The sequence below is a fragment of the Panthera uncia genome, chromosome B1 (genome assembly GCF_023721935.1).
Source record: "Panthera uncia isolate 11264 chromosome B1, Puncia_PCG_1.0, whole genome shotgun sequence".
NCBI lineage: Eukaryota > Metazoa > Chordata > Mammalia > Carnivora > Felidae > Panthera > Panthera uncia.
The window spans coordinates 158,242,476-158,255,221 of record NC_064811.1 but is presented as its reverse complement, the minus strand read 5'-3'; the positions used below and the strand labels follow the sequence as shown (position 1 = coordinate 158,255,221).

Below are 12,746 nucleotides of genomic sequence, written 5' to 3'. Positions count from 1 at the left end.
GAAAAGAAAAGAAAAGAAAAGAAAAGAAAAGAAAAGAAAAGAAAAGAAAAATATTTTAACCTGAAGAATAATAAAAATACAACATATCACATTTCATGAAATGAAGCTAAAGAAGTATATAGAGCAAATTTACACCTTTAAAATATTTAGAAAATGTTTAAAATAAATGAACTAAATTTCCACTTCCAGAAGCTAGGAAAAGAGCAAATTTTAAAAAGGCAGAAATCAATGAAACAGAAAACAGAGATGCAATAAAGAAAAAAAAAAGACGAGGTGGTCTGAAAAGATTAATAGATTTTAGTTAATGTGAAAACACTTATCAACCCTGATCAGAAAGATCCCATAAAAGGTTAATAACACTAAGAAAGGTTTTTAAGAACAACTTTATGTCAAATGATTGACCATTAAATGAAATAGACTCCTTTAAGATTACAATATATGAAAAACCTACTGCAAGAATAAATTAAAAACCTGAATAGTCCTCTGTTAAAGAAATTGAATCCATAATTAAAGTACAACTCACAAAGAAAATTCCAGTTTCATTGGTGAATTCTGACAAATATTTCATTGGAAAAGTAAACAATTTCATACAAAATTTCAAAAAATGAAAATGAGAGAAACTTTACCTAACTCAATTTTTCAGCCTTGCCACTAAACTCTGATAGGGATTAACCTTTGCCCCTGAGACCCAAGCCCAGGCTCTCTGGGTTCTTCTGTCTTCTAGGATTCACCCTATGGGTCACTTAGCCAAGGGACAAGGGAAAAGCAGTGGTTAGAGCAAGAGTCCTAGACAGTAGCATAGTCCTTAAGGCAAACACAGCTTCCCTCAGAAGCCATGGATTCGGGTTTTGGGGAAGGTGAGGTGGGAAAATATCAGGATTAACTGAGATCTGTATACAGCCAGCCAAATCCAGCGAGAAGGACTAGGAGGAAGAACATGGACTACCACCCAGAGCTCTTCCTGAGTAAAAGCAGTTGATGCAGATTGCCAGCATCTGAGGCTCCAAGCAAGTAAGCAGGAGTGGGTGGTAGGAGAACTGGGAAAAAGAGCTCAGGGAGCCTGGTTGGGATGGAGATGCCTGAGTAGAGATGAGTATCTTCAGTTAAGGGCCCTGAAATGACAGAACTGCAGCCTCAGGGGTGGAAGCAGAAAGAAAAACAGATGCACATGCAAATAGTTCCACACTCAGTTTATTGTTTCCTTCAACTGTGACCAAGGGAGCAAAGGTGAAATTTTCATTTCTCAGTGAGATACTCTCTGATATCCATTGCCTTCTGAAGGAATTATTAGTTACTGTGGAAGAGAAAAAAGACACACAGGCTTAAGGTATTGAGAGCAATAAATTCCCTTCCACCGCAGAATATACAAACTGGGGGTACTGCCAAGCAAAAAAATTCACATGTCAAAAAAAAGGATTCTAGGGTCTCCTGGGTGGCTCAGCCGGGTAAGCATCAGACTCTTGGTGTCAGCTCAGGTCTTGATCTCAGGGTCATGAGTTCAAGTTCCACATTGGGCTCCACGTTGGGAATGGAACCTACTTAAAAAAAATTCTAGACAAAATTTTTGTTAATTTTGCTTGTGAAATTATTTGGCCATGAGTAACATTTACGCTACAATTTTATGAGATTTCTGGAGAAGCATCATTTTTAATCAGAAGTATTTGCAAATGAGAAAATCTTACATTTTTCTACATACAATAAAATGTTCATGAATATGAATCAAACTGCATTATTTTTTAGAAATTGAAATATATATTAATTGTACCTTTTCCATATCTTGGGGCCAATCTGTTTGGTTTTTCATGTTGTAAATAGTTTTGTTTTTGGCAGTTGGAAACTCATAGGACTTAAATATTGTGCCTTCAATGCCTAATGGATAAGGTGGCCCTGATTATAAATTTACTTTATAGACTAATTTACATAACAGATATCTTACTGGATTCAACCCTTTAATTCCATTCTACCCACAAGAGATAGTTCCCAACAGACTTAAGAGAACAATATTGAATGAAGAAAAAAGACCAATAATAAGATTAGTAAAGATTAATACATTGTTTCTGATTTAGTACTTTATTAATTAAACTACCCAATAAATACTATAGATTATGAATTTCATTTTAATTTCAAACATTTATTTTAAGAGACAGCTTCTAATATACTTACCTACTGTTATGTGTTTGGATGCTTTCCTGTGATTTGGATCTAAATAAACAATGAAATAATACTTTTAGTTTGATACAATACAATACAATAAAGTTATTTTATATTTTTAATGGAAGTTTCTTCCTCTTTGCCTGCAAAAGAATGGTAAAAAAGAAATATCTCCCAAATGTCTACATTTATACTACTTATTACCAAAAGTCAAAATCAAATTTTTGGATCCATAGATTTTTTTCTGATCCTCTAACCAACAGAATTAGAGAAAAAAATAATAAATTGAAGACAAATTAAATGAGGTTTATTGACAGAGAAAATAATATAGATGATAAGATTAGGGAGATAATTCAGTGATAAGTGATATAATTTTACCCTTCTCATCCTTTCCCTACCTCTGTTATTTTATATCTTCAGACCTTAAAGAAGATGTTTCCAACTATTCTCACTATGAAACACCCCTTTTTAATATACAGTTGACCCTTGAACAACAAAGGGGTTAAGGGTGTCAACCCCCACAGAGTTGATTACCACACATAACACTTTTGACTCCTCTAAAATTTAATTACTTAATAATCTACTGTTGACTGGAAGCCTTTCTGATAACATAAAGGGTTGATTAACACATTTTATACTTCATATATATATACACATATATATATATATATATATATATATATATATAAAATAAACTGTATCTTACAATAAAGTAAGCTGGGGAAAAGAAAGGCTATTAAGAAAATCATAAAGAAGATACATTTATGGTACTATATTTATATATTTATCAAAAAGCCCATGTGTAAGTGGATCTGCACGGTTCAAATCCATGTTGTTCGAAGGTCAACTGTAGTTAGTTCTCCCCCAAACCAATAAAGGGATCTAGACTTGTGTCTACTGACATGCACAACCCATTAGATTTCCAGCATTTAAAAAAATTCTTGTTTTGGTAGTGTTAACCATGCCTTTGACTATCCCTCAGTCCAGTTGAATACCACTTCTAGAAGAAGATGATTATGTGAATCCCATATTCTATAATGGGAGAGGGGACAAATGGAGTAGTAATAATATTAATTATGTGTGTATGTGAAGTTCAAGAGTAATCACTCATTCATTAACAACTTATTCTTTAAGCATGTACTCTGCTAGGTGTACAGAGCATTACCCTCAAGTGATTTCAGAGTATATATAGGGAAAGTGATGCTTCTAGGTAAGCAAAAGTTTGGAAGAATTGTGTTGAGCATTCTCTTGACAGGAAATGGAGACAATAAAGAAAATTAGCTCTTTTTTCATACCTAGTTGGGAGAATGTAACTAACATCTATAAAAGAGTAATTATGTTAGGAGATATCCAAAAATAACAGAGAGAATAAAGGATGTAGAAATTCCATAACCTTCCCTAATGGAGGAAGTGACTTCATCAGAAAGGATAGAAACTATAAATGTTGTGGTGCAGCCTGAAATTTTAACCTGTGGCTATAAAGGGATATTCTGGAATACTAGTAGATTGAAAGTAACTAAAAGACACTTTAAGGAAAAATGTCAGACAGTACAAGAAAACTAAAATTCTAATAAGGGAGAAAGAAATATGAGAAGACCAATAAATATTTGATGACTTTAGAAGGATCACAAGGCCACAACTGTGGAGTATGGGAAACTAAAAATTTAAGAAGAATTCAGAGAACCTTTGTTAACACAATTGTGGGCTGTTGCGGGGCTGTGAGAAGCAAAGAATTTTAGTGTGTTTATGATACCATCTCTGTGATAAACCCCTCCTAAGTGGAGTTTACCCCATTGTTTATATTGAGTTTGTGGATATAAATGTAATCTGAACAAAAAAGTAGTATTTTCCTTTGTGTACCTCATCATAAAGAATGTAAAAAATGCTCTGCTTATGAGTTACTTCCACATAATAATTATAGATATCTTGTCTCATTAGATTTAACTAGTTTTTTTCCTGTGTATCAAAAGAGTAGGGAATCAATAAAAATTTAGTCAACTGAGAAAAAAGACTGAGTTAATAAATATTTATTCCTAGAATGAAAAATACCGATAAATTGTTTTTTAGGACAGTACTTTATCATCTGTGGCTGCTAAAAAATAGTGAGCAATTATTTGTTCACTATTTTCTTTTTTAAAAGTTATTTATTTACTTTGAAAGAGAGAAAGAGAAAGAGGGAGCAGGGGGAGGGGTTCAGAGAGAGGAGAGAGAGAATCCCAAGCACGCCCTGCACGGGTTCAATCACATGATTTGAGCCGAAATCAAAAGTGGATGCCTAACCAACTGAGTCACCCAGGTGCCCCTGTTCATTCTTATTTTCAAGATACACTTATTTATGAGAAAAACTTTCTAAATTACTTACCTGCTGGTATATGTTTGAGCACTACTTTCTGAACTGGATCTAAATAAAAATAAAAAATAAAAATAATGTCTAGCAGTTAAGAAACTTGCCTAAATTGAGAATGATGATCAAGCCATTTTATACCAAAACTAACTCTCTTAACACTTGGTACATGCAAATAAGTAATATTCTTATTTACACAACACCAAGTACAACATATAATGCAAAATATAAAACTTCCAGTGGGGAAAAGTATCAAGATGGTAGAGATGCATTTTTTTTTTCTTCACCACTTCTAAGCACAATACGTAAGTTTGACTATGAAGGCCTAAATTTGGCTTTCAGGCTTCAAGTTAGTTTTTTTATTCATTGATATGTAAATTTCCACATTTTGCAAATGAAAACTCACATTTATTTACTTCTGGGCAATTTAGCAGAATGAAATGACAGGAAAGAGCTCCCCTTTCTATTCCACAAGAAAAGTTTTCCCTTTCTATTCCACAGAAAAGCTGAAGAAGATGGCACAAAAATTTAATATCCAATGGAGATTGACAGCCAAAAAGGCTTTTCCTTCTGTCAGTAAAAAATGAAGAAACTAAGAGTTCAGAAGGAAAACAGGAGCAAAAGCTGAATGACTACAAGGGAATATGAATGATTTACATCCTAAGAGACATAGTTTTACTAACCGTAGCTTGGAAGGAGTAGAAGACACTGTTTCTAACAGATGTTAGAAAGATAGAACAAACCCTGAGACTAGTAGTCCTAAATAGAGCAAATAAAAATTATGGCCATTGGGAATGCAACAAGTAAACTGGCTTATCCATGTAGATGGAAAAGGGCCACATAGAGAAGTAAAACTTCAGGCCTGTACTATGTAGAGGGGCAGGATCTCAATTCCTTAATCCTACTACCTACAAATTTGAGCCAGGAAATATAGAAAATATTGAAACATTCATGCTCCAGGACAGGCAAATCTGAAACATTCCCCTCTTCCTAATGTATGCGTAAACTCAGCATGCAGAATTCCCATGAGACCAATCATGGCTCCTAAGGATGACATCATTTACAAGTCTAAATTACAAACTACTGCTGTGTGTTAAATGCCCACAGCCATAGCACAGCAGAACAAAAAATTCACACATTAAGATCAATGGACAATATAAAAAACTTAAATAGAAATATTTAAGATCTCCACAGAGAGTAAGATGGGAATAAGTCATGAAAAAGATAACCATTAGGAGAATGAGTGATCTGGAAGCTCATATGAAGGAATCAATGCCAGATAGAGAGGTGAAAAAGTACGGTACATGAACAGTCCAGTTAAGAAACATGGACGCTAAAATGAGAAGAATCTCCCCAATATAATCATTTTAGATATTAGTCATTTTAAAGAAAAGAAAAAGAATAGGGAAGGTTCAATAATTGAAGAAATAATAACTGAATTTTTTTATAGAATTAATGACCTGAGTATTGATATCTAAAGACTATATTGAATCCAGATCAGTATCAATAAGAACAAATTATATCAGAATATATCATAATAAAATAACAAAACTGAGGACAAATAAGAAACCTTAGAAGCCATTTAGAGCAAACACACATTAATTGGAAAGGAATAAAGAAATTAATTACACTAACAACGGAGGTCTCATCAATGACAGTAAATGTCACATTACAACAGAATGCTTTAAAAGAGTTGTGTAAAGTGACTCTCAACTATAAGTCTATAATCATCCAGGTTCTCTTTCAAAGCTGGGTGTGGAAAAAAATATATGTTCAGGCATTTAACACAAAATGCTTATAACCATAGACACTAATTGAAACTAAAAGGGTTGTACTTCAGGAAAAGGGAAATTGAAATCAACATGAGAAAATGGGTTCAAGAATGAATAGCGAACAAAGTAATAAGTAAATATGTTGTTAGATCCTAGTAAATATAATCACAACAACAATAATGACTAATGGAAGGGAAGTCATGTAGGTAAAGAACCTAGAAGTTAAAACTCAAATGACAATATATGAAAGATTCATAATGTAGTTTACTATTAAATGATCTAAGATCCTTCTACTGTTTAGGAAAAGACTGGAAATATTAATTTAATTCAGATATTTAAAAATTAATGATGCTTAAAGTGGCATTAATATAATGATACTGGGATTCACGCCTCTCTGTATTCCTTGACTTCAACAGCCTTTCCCACTAACTTTCCACCAGATAAGGATTATTCCAAAAATAAATGACCTGAAAATTATAGTGTAGATTTTATGTTAGTAAAGCAAAGCAATAGTATCAAGTGACATTATTAAAACTTACATGAATAATTATCCCAAAAATGTTTCCCTAGTACACACCAAGCCAGAAGGTTAGTGTAGTGGATTAACATCCTAAATTATACTACTCCAACTGAAATGTAAATTTTCCTATAATTAATGTTATCATCCCTCACCCAATGTAGGTGAATAATGACCCTAGAAGAGATGAATTATATCGACAAGTTTTAGGATGAGAGATAATATGAGAGAAGAAATGAGAACAGTTATAACATCACAGCAGTTGTAACATCCATAGATATATGGATGTGTATATGTGTGTGTACGTATCTATGTACTTTTGTATTTGTAAGGTTTTTTGTTTAGCTGCCCATGTGGGGAGGGGCAGGGGGAGATTAAAAGTAATCATTTATTCATTCATTCAACAAATATTTATTGAGCACTTAGCATTAACCAAGAATTCTAAGACAGGCTGGCTATACAATGCTGAGAAAGATAATCATGGCTTTTATTTTCTGAGATAACAGTATAATAAGACATATGTCCAAGTTGAGGAAAAGTACCTGAGACTTGCTGTGTTTGAGTACCATATGAAAACTCCCTGACACAGAGAGGACATATTACTATTATCATTATTAAATGAAAATCAATTTTTTTTTTAGTTTGGTGATGGTAAATCATGATTTCAAAGTGTCACTGTAAAGAGATTGTCATAATAAAAGAGAAATAAAGAAAGGCAGGCATTCTTATTGAAGAGGAGGCTCTCATCTGGAATAAGACAAATTATATAACCATGTTGTACAGCCTACAAGGTTTACTCTATAGATCTGGAAGTGTTTTTGGAATAGCAGTGGACTTTGGAAGAACACATAAGGAATAACACCAACACTTCCTCACAAGTAAATAAAGACTGTAAGTCAGGGAGAGGGGTGTGAAAACTCCTAAACATTTTATATCTGCAGAAAGACCCCAAACCCAAAAATGACAGATGTGGGAAACTAGACTTACTGCTTTATTATACAGAAATATCCACCCTTCAGGAAATGGATGGAAATCTAATTAAAACTCTTTTGTGATACTGAAAGGCTATGGAAGATGTAGAATTACTGTGTTTTTTTTTTTCTAATGTTTATTTATTTTGAGAGAGAAAAAGATAGACTACAAACAGGGGAGGGTCAGAGAGAAAGAGGGAGAGAGAGAATCCCAAGCAGTCTCTGAACTGTTCGTGTAGAGCCCGATGTGGGGATAGATCCCACAAACCGTGGGATCATGACCTGAGTCGATATCAACAGTCAGACACCTAACTGACTGAGCCACCCAGACACCCCCATAGAATTATTGTTTCTTGGGTCACCTGCGTGACTCAATCAGTTAAGCCTTCAACTCTCAGTTTCGGCTCAGATCATGATCTCACAGTTTTGTGAGTTTGATCCCTACCATTTGGCTCTGTGCTGTTGGTAGGGACTCTGCTTGGGATTCTCTCTCTCCCCCTCTATCTCTGCTCCTCCCCTTCTCATGCTGTTTCTATCTCTTTCAAAATAAGTAAATAAACTTACAAAATTTTATTATGATGTTTCTCTTCAGCAAAGTTTTCTTAAGTGACTAGGGTAAGAATTCATTCAGTTGTTCATGAGCATGCACATTTAATTTCTAGTTGTAAAAATCTATAAATACAGAGGTAAACTTCCCCATTTATGAGTTAGCTCCATAAACATTTAACCAATCATTTTTTCCTTTGTTTCCAAAAACTAAACCCCAACATACATTAACAAAATCAAAGTAAGAAGACATTGATTTTTCTAGACAAATAGTCATTAGTTATTAGATTGGCAAATACTAATAAGTTATTTTTTCGTATAGCACCTTACCAATTGTTACTGCTCAAATGATACTTAGTAATTTATTGCTGGTTATCAATTTGTTAATCTTATTTTTAACACATACTTATTTTGAATTTTTTTTAATGTTTTGTTTATTTTTAAGACAGAGAGAGACAGAGCATGAATGGGGATGGGGCAGAGAGAGAGGGAGACACAGAATCTGAAGCAGGCTCCAGGCTCCAAGCTGTCAGCACAGAGCCCGACGCGGGGCTCAAACTCACGAACCATGAGATCATGACCTGAGCCGAAGTCAAACGCTCAACTGACTGAGCCACCCAGGTGCCCCCACATACTTACTTTAAAAGACACCTCCTAATTTACTTACCTGACTGTATCTGTTTGGCTGTTGCTTTCTGATCTGGATCTAAGTGAGAATGAAAATAATGCTTTCCAAGTTAATATTAAAAAAATATGCATCCATAACAAATGAATGTCAGACTATTTTGTAACCTGCATTAACTCTTTTATATCACTAATTGCCACTAATGAATAATTTTAAGAGATTACTAAATTGAAGTATGCAATTAATATTCTTATTTATACACATACCATATCCATAAAGAATATAAATATCAAATCCCCAGTAGGGAAAGGAGTAAGAGAACAGATTAGTTTTCTCCTTTTTACTTGCCAGGATATGCTCAATTTTAAATGCCTGATTCTGGCCTTCAAGTTCCAATCTAATGTTTTACCCACTGATAAACAAATTATTACAGGTCATGATTTAAAACCCTCACTGACTTCTAGATAATCAAGCTGACTGGGCTGACAAGGTAGCTTCCCCCTTCTACCATGCACAGAGAAATAGTGAAAAAATAACACAGAATACTAGCCAAAATTTAAAAGAAGAAAGGGAAATTTCCCATGATAGTATTAAAAAGAGAGAAAACTGTAAGCATGAAAAGTAAATAGGAACTAAAGCTGAGTGACTCCTGGGGCGCCTGGGTGGCTCAGTCGGTGAAGCATCCGACTTCGGCTCAGGTCACAATCTCGTGGTCCGTGAGTTTGAGCCCCGCGTCGGGTTCTGTGCTGACTGCTCAGAGCCTGGAGCCTACTTCTGATTCTGTGTCTCCCTCTCTCTCTCTGACCCTCCCCCATTCATGCTCTGTCTCTCTCTGTCTCAAAAAAAAATAAATAAACATTAAAAAAAAAAAGCTGAGTGACTCCAGAAGTAGGTGAATTAGTCATCCACATAGCCAATAAGGAGTTGAGCCCTCCTAGAAAGCTTACACTGACTCCTTCTCTAAACTTGGAAGCCATAAAAGAGGGATAGTAAAATCTGCTACTATTAATCTTTGAGATGCAGCAAGGTAATTGTTTCAAAAGTATAGATGGAAAAGGATCACCTAGAGACATAGAAACTCTAAGTGCTTCAAATGGTTTAAGGATGTGGATGGAAAAAATATCAAATAGAGAAACAGGAACCTCAAGCCTTATGAGTTTTAGGTTTAGGATACAGGCCCATGCTTCCTATGAATTCTAGATCTCCAGGTATAACAAATGTAAGCATTTATGACTTAGGAGAGTAACACATGAAATAATCTCCACAAGGAAGATTCTACAAAGCAGGATACACAGAAATATCATGATATAATTATGGGTGCTTAAGGTGGCCTTACAATCAAAGAAAAAAAGCCACTGAGAGTTAGTGTCCACAGGCAGAGAAAAGTAAAGAATTCATACATAAAAAAAATTACAAGTAACAGACCAAAAAAAAAAAAAAAAAAAAGAAAATAAAGAAAAAAAAGAATGTTTGGGATTTCCATAGAGACCAATAAAGAAACAGAACCCATTAAACAAAAAATGAAAGAACTGGAAAAAAAGGATTACAGATTTTTTAATTGTTTAGGGAAATCACCCAGAACACTTGACAAACAGAAATGTAATAAAATATAAAAAGACCAGTTAAGAAACATGAAGGAGTTCAGACACAGAAGATTTAGAATGACAGAGACTCAATATTTGAAGAGAAAACATCTAGGACTTTTCCAAACTTGAAATTGTGAGTCTTCTCACTTAAAGAAAATACTGAATTTGGTACAGGGGTTAAAAAAAAAAATCTCGGGAAGGAGCGAAGATGGCGGACAGCATGGAAGTTTTTTGTGTGTCTCACATCCATGAAATACAGCCAGACCAACACTAAACCATCTTACACACCTAGAAAACTGATTGGAGGATTAACACAACAATCTGCACAACCTGAACCACAGAATTGAGCAGGTACACGGTACAGAGAGGTGAATTTGGGGAGTGAGAAGCCACAAAAGGTAGGGAACTGCTTTTGCGGGCAGAGGATGGAGACTGGGGAGGGGGGAGAATACGGGAAAAGCACCCCTCCCCAAAAGCAGCCAGAGAGAAAGTGGAAAATTGGAAATAGCCACAGGGACTAAACTAAAAAGGGAGAAAGGAGAAAGGAGAGGGTTTAAATTCCATTAAGACTGTAAACAAGGGGAGTGCAAAGGCTGCAACTCTGCAGCTCGATACCTGGCAGTGCCCTGGTGGGAAGGGCGAATCCCCAGGAACAGACTGGGGTCCAGGAGGTTCTCGAGCCACACTGGGAAAAGCAGTTCCACAGCTGGAAGGACATTTGGTACAGACTGTTGAAGCCACCTGGTCCCAACAGACCCCAGAAGGTGGCCACATTTGCTGGTGCTGGAGCAAGGTCATTAAGGTTGAAGCCTGGTGCCAGATGTGTGTTGTGATTTTCCATAATCCCTGAAACGCTGCTGCTACACTGTCTCACGAACATTTTCTGGGGCGGGCTGGCACCTGGCCACAGTCTCAGGGTACAGGCAGCAGCAGGGTCCAGCGGGCATTCCTGGGTGCAGCCGACATTTGGCCGTTGCTCATTTGGCCATTGCTTGGTGAGACCCTCCTACAGAGGGGTGGAACAGGTCAAAGCTGCAGTCCTTTGGAAGTAAGGGGCCAGGGAAAACAGCCGCATCTGAGACAAAACTCAGGAGAGAGGTACTTCGTGGAGCCTGGTCACAGAGTGAAAAAGCAGGGAGTGGACAAGAACTGAAGACAGAGGATGGGTGTGCGATCTGGTAGAACAGACTGGGTAGCTGGGTGGGGCCATTTTCACTGCTCAAGTGCATGCACATATGCACCTACGAGCCCCACAACAATACACCCCAGTAGGCTAACAGCACCATCTAGTGGAGAGCGGAGCTGTTACACTGAGCCCTGCCCAACTGGGCCACTTGGCTCTTCAAGAACAGAAGTCTCACCGCTGGCTTAATTTATGGACTATAAAGAGCTATGTAGACTGACTTCTAGGGGAAAAGAAAGCAATTTCAGTCCTACTTCAATCTGTTACCAGGTTCATCTATTCAAGTTTCTTTCTTTTTTCTTTTTCTCTTTTACAATTCTTTTTTCTTGAATACAGAAACAGAAAAAATTTACTTTTATTTTCAATTTTTATTAAAAATATTTTTCTTTAATTTTTATTACTATATTTTTTACTTTTGTGTAAATTTTTTCAATTTCTACTTTACTTCCATCATTTTATTTTAGTCTACTTCAGTGTATTCACCTTTTAAAAATTTCAAACGATTTTTTTTTCTTTTTTTTCTTTTTTCTCTTTTTGTTTCTTTTCTTTTTCTTGAATCCACAAAGAGAAAGGCTTCATTTTTACTTTCAATTTCTATTAAAAATATTTTTATTTAATTTTTAATACTATTTTTTGCTTTTATGTAAATTTTTTCAAATTCTATTTTACTTCCATTATTTTATTTTAGTCTACTACAGTGATTCACTTTTTCAAATTTTCAAACTATTTCTTTTTTCTTTTCTTTTTTCTTTTTTTATCTTTTTTCTCTTTTTCATTTCTTTTTTTTCTTAAATACAGAAAAAGAAAAAATTCATATTTATTTTCAAATTTTATTAAAAATATTTTTCTTTAATTTTTTTCTACTATATTCTTTATTTTTCTATATATTTTTTCAAATTCTATTTTACCCCCATCATCTCATTTTAGTCTACTTCAGTGTATTCATTTTTTTAAATTCTCAAACGATTTCCTTTTTTTCTCCCCCCCTTTTTATTTTCTCTAATTGTCAAACCACCTTCAATATCCAGACCAAAACACACCTAGGATCTAG

The 12,746-nt window shown here is 35.0% G+C and overlaps 1 protein-coding gene across 4 annotated transcripts in view; it reads right to left on the bottom strand.

Annotated features, from left to right (window-relative positions):
* Positions 1-1,175: 1,175 nt before the first annotated feature.
* Positions 1,176-12,746, bottom strand: part of LOC125923826 (disintegrin and metalloproteinase domain-containing protein 32-like) — a 181,006-nt gene continuing 169,435 nt past the window's right edge. For 3 of the 4 annotated variants that reach the window (XR_007458172.1, XM_049632436.1, XM_049632435.1), the window contains 4 exons: positions 8,969-9,007; positions 4,514-4,552; positions 2,164-2,202; positions 1,176-1,294 (listed from right to left, as the gene is read on the bottom strand). Coding sequence is in view for 2 of the 4 variants with exons in the window: in XM_049632436.1 (XP_049488393.1) it covers positions 1,288-1,294; positions 2,164-2,202; positions 4,514-4,552; positions 8,969-9,007 (124 nt within the window). In the remaining 2 variants the exon portion in view is untranslated. Of the gene's footprint in view, positions 1,295-2,163; positions 2,203-4,511; positions 4,553-8,968; positions 9,008-12,746 lie in introns of those variants that run through there. The other variant, XM_049632437.1, reaches the window with a different exon arrangement.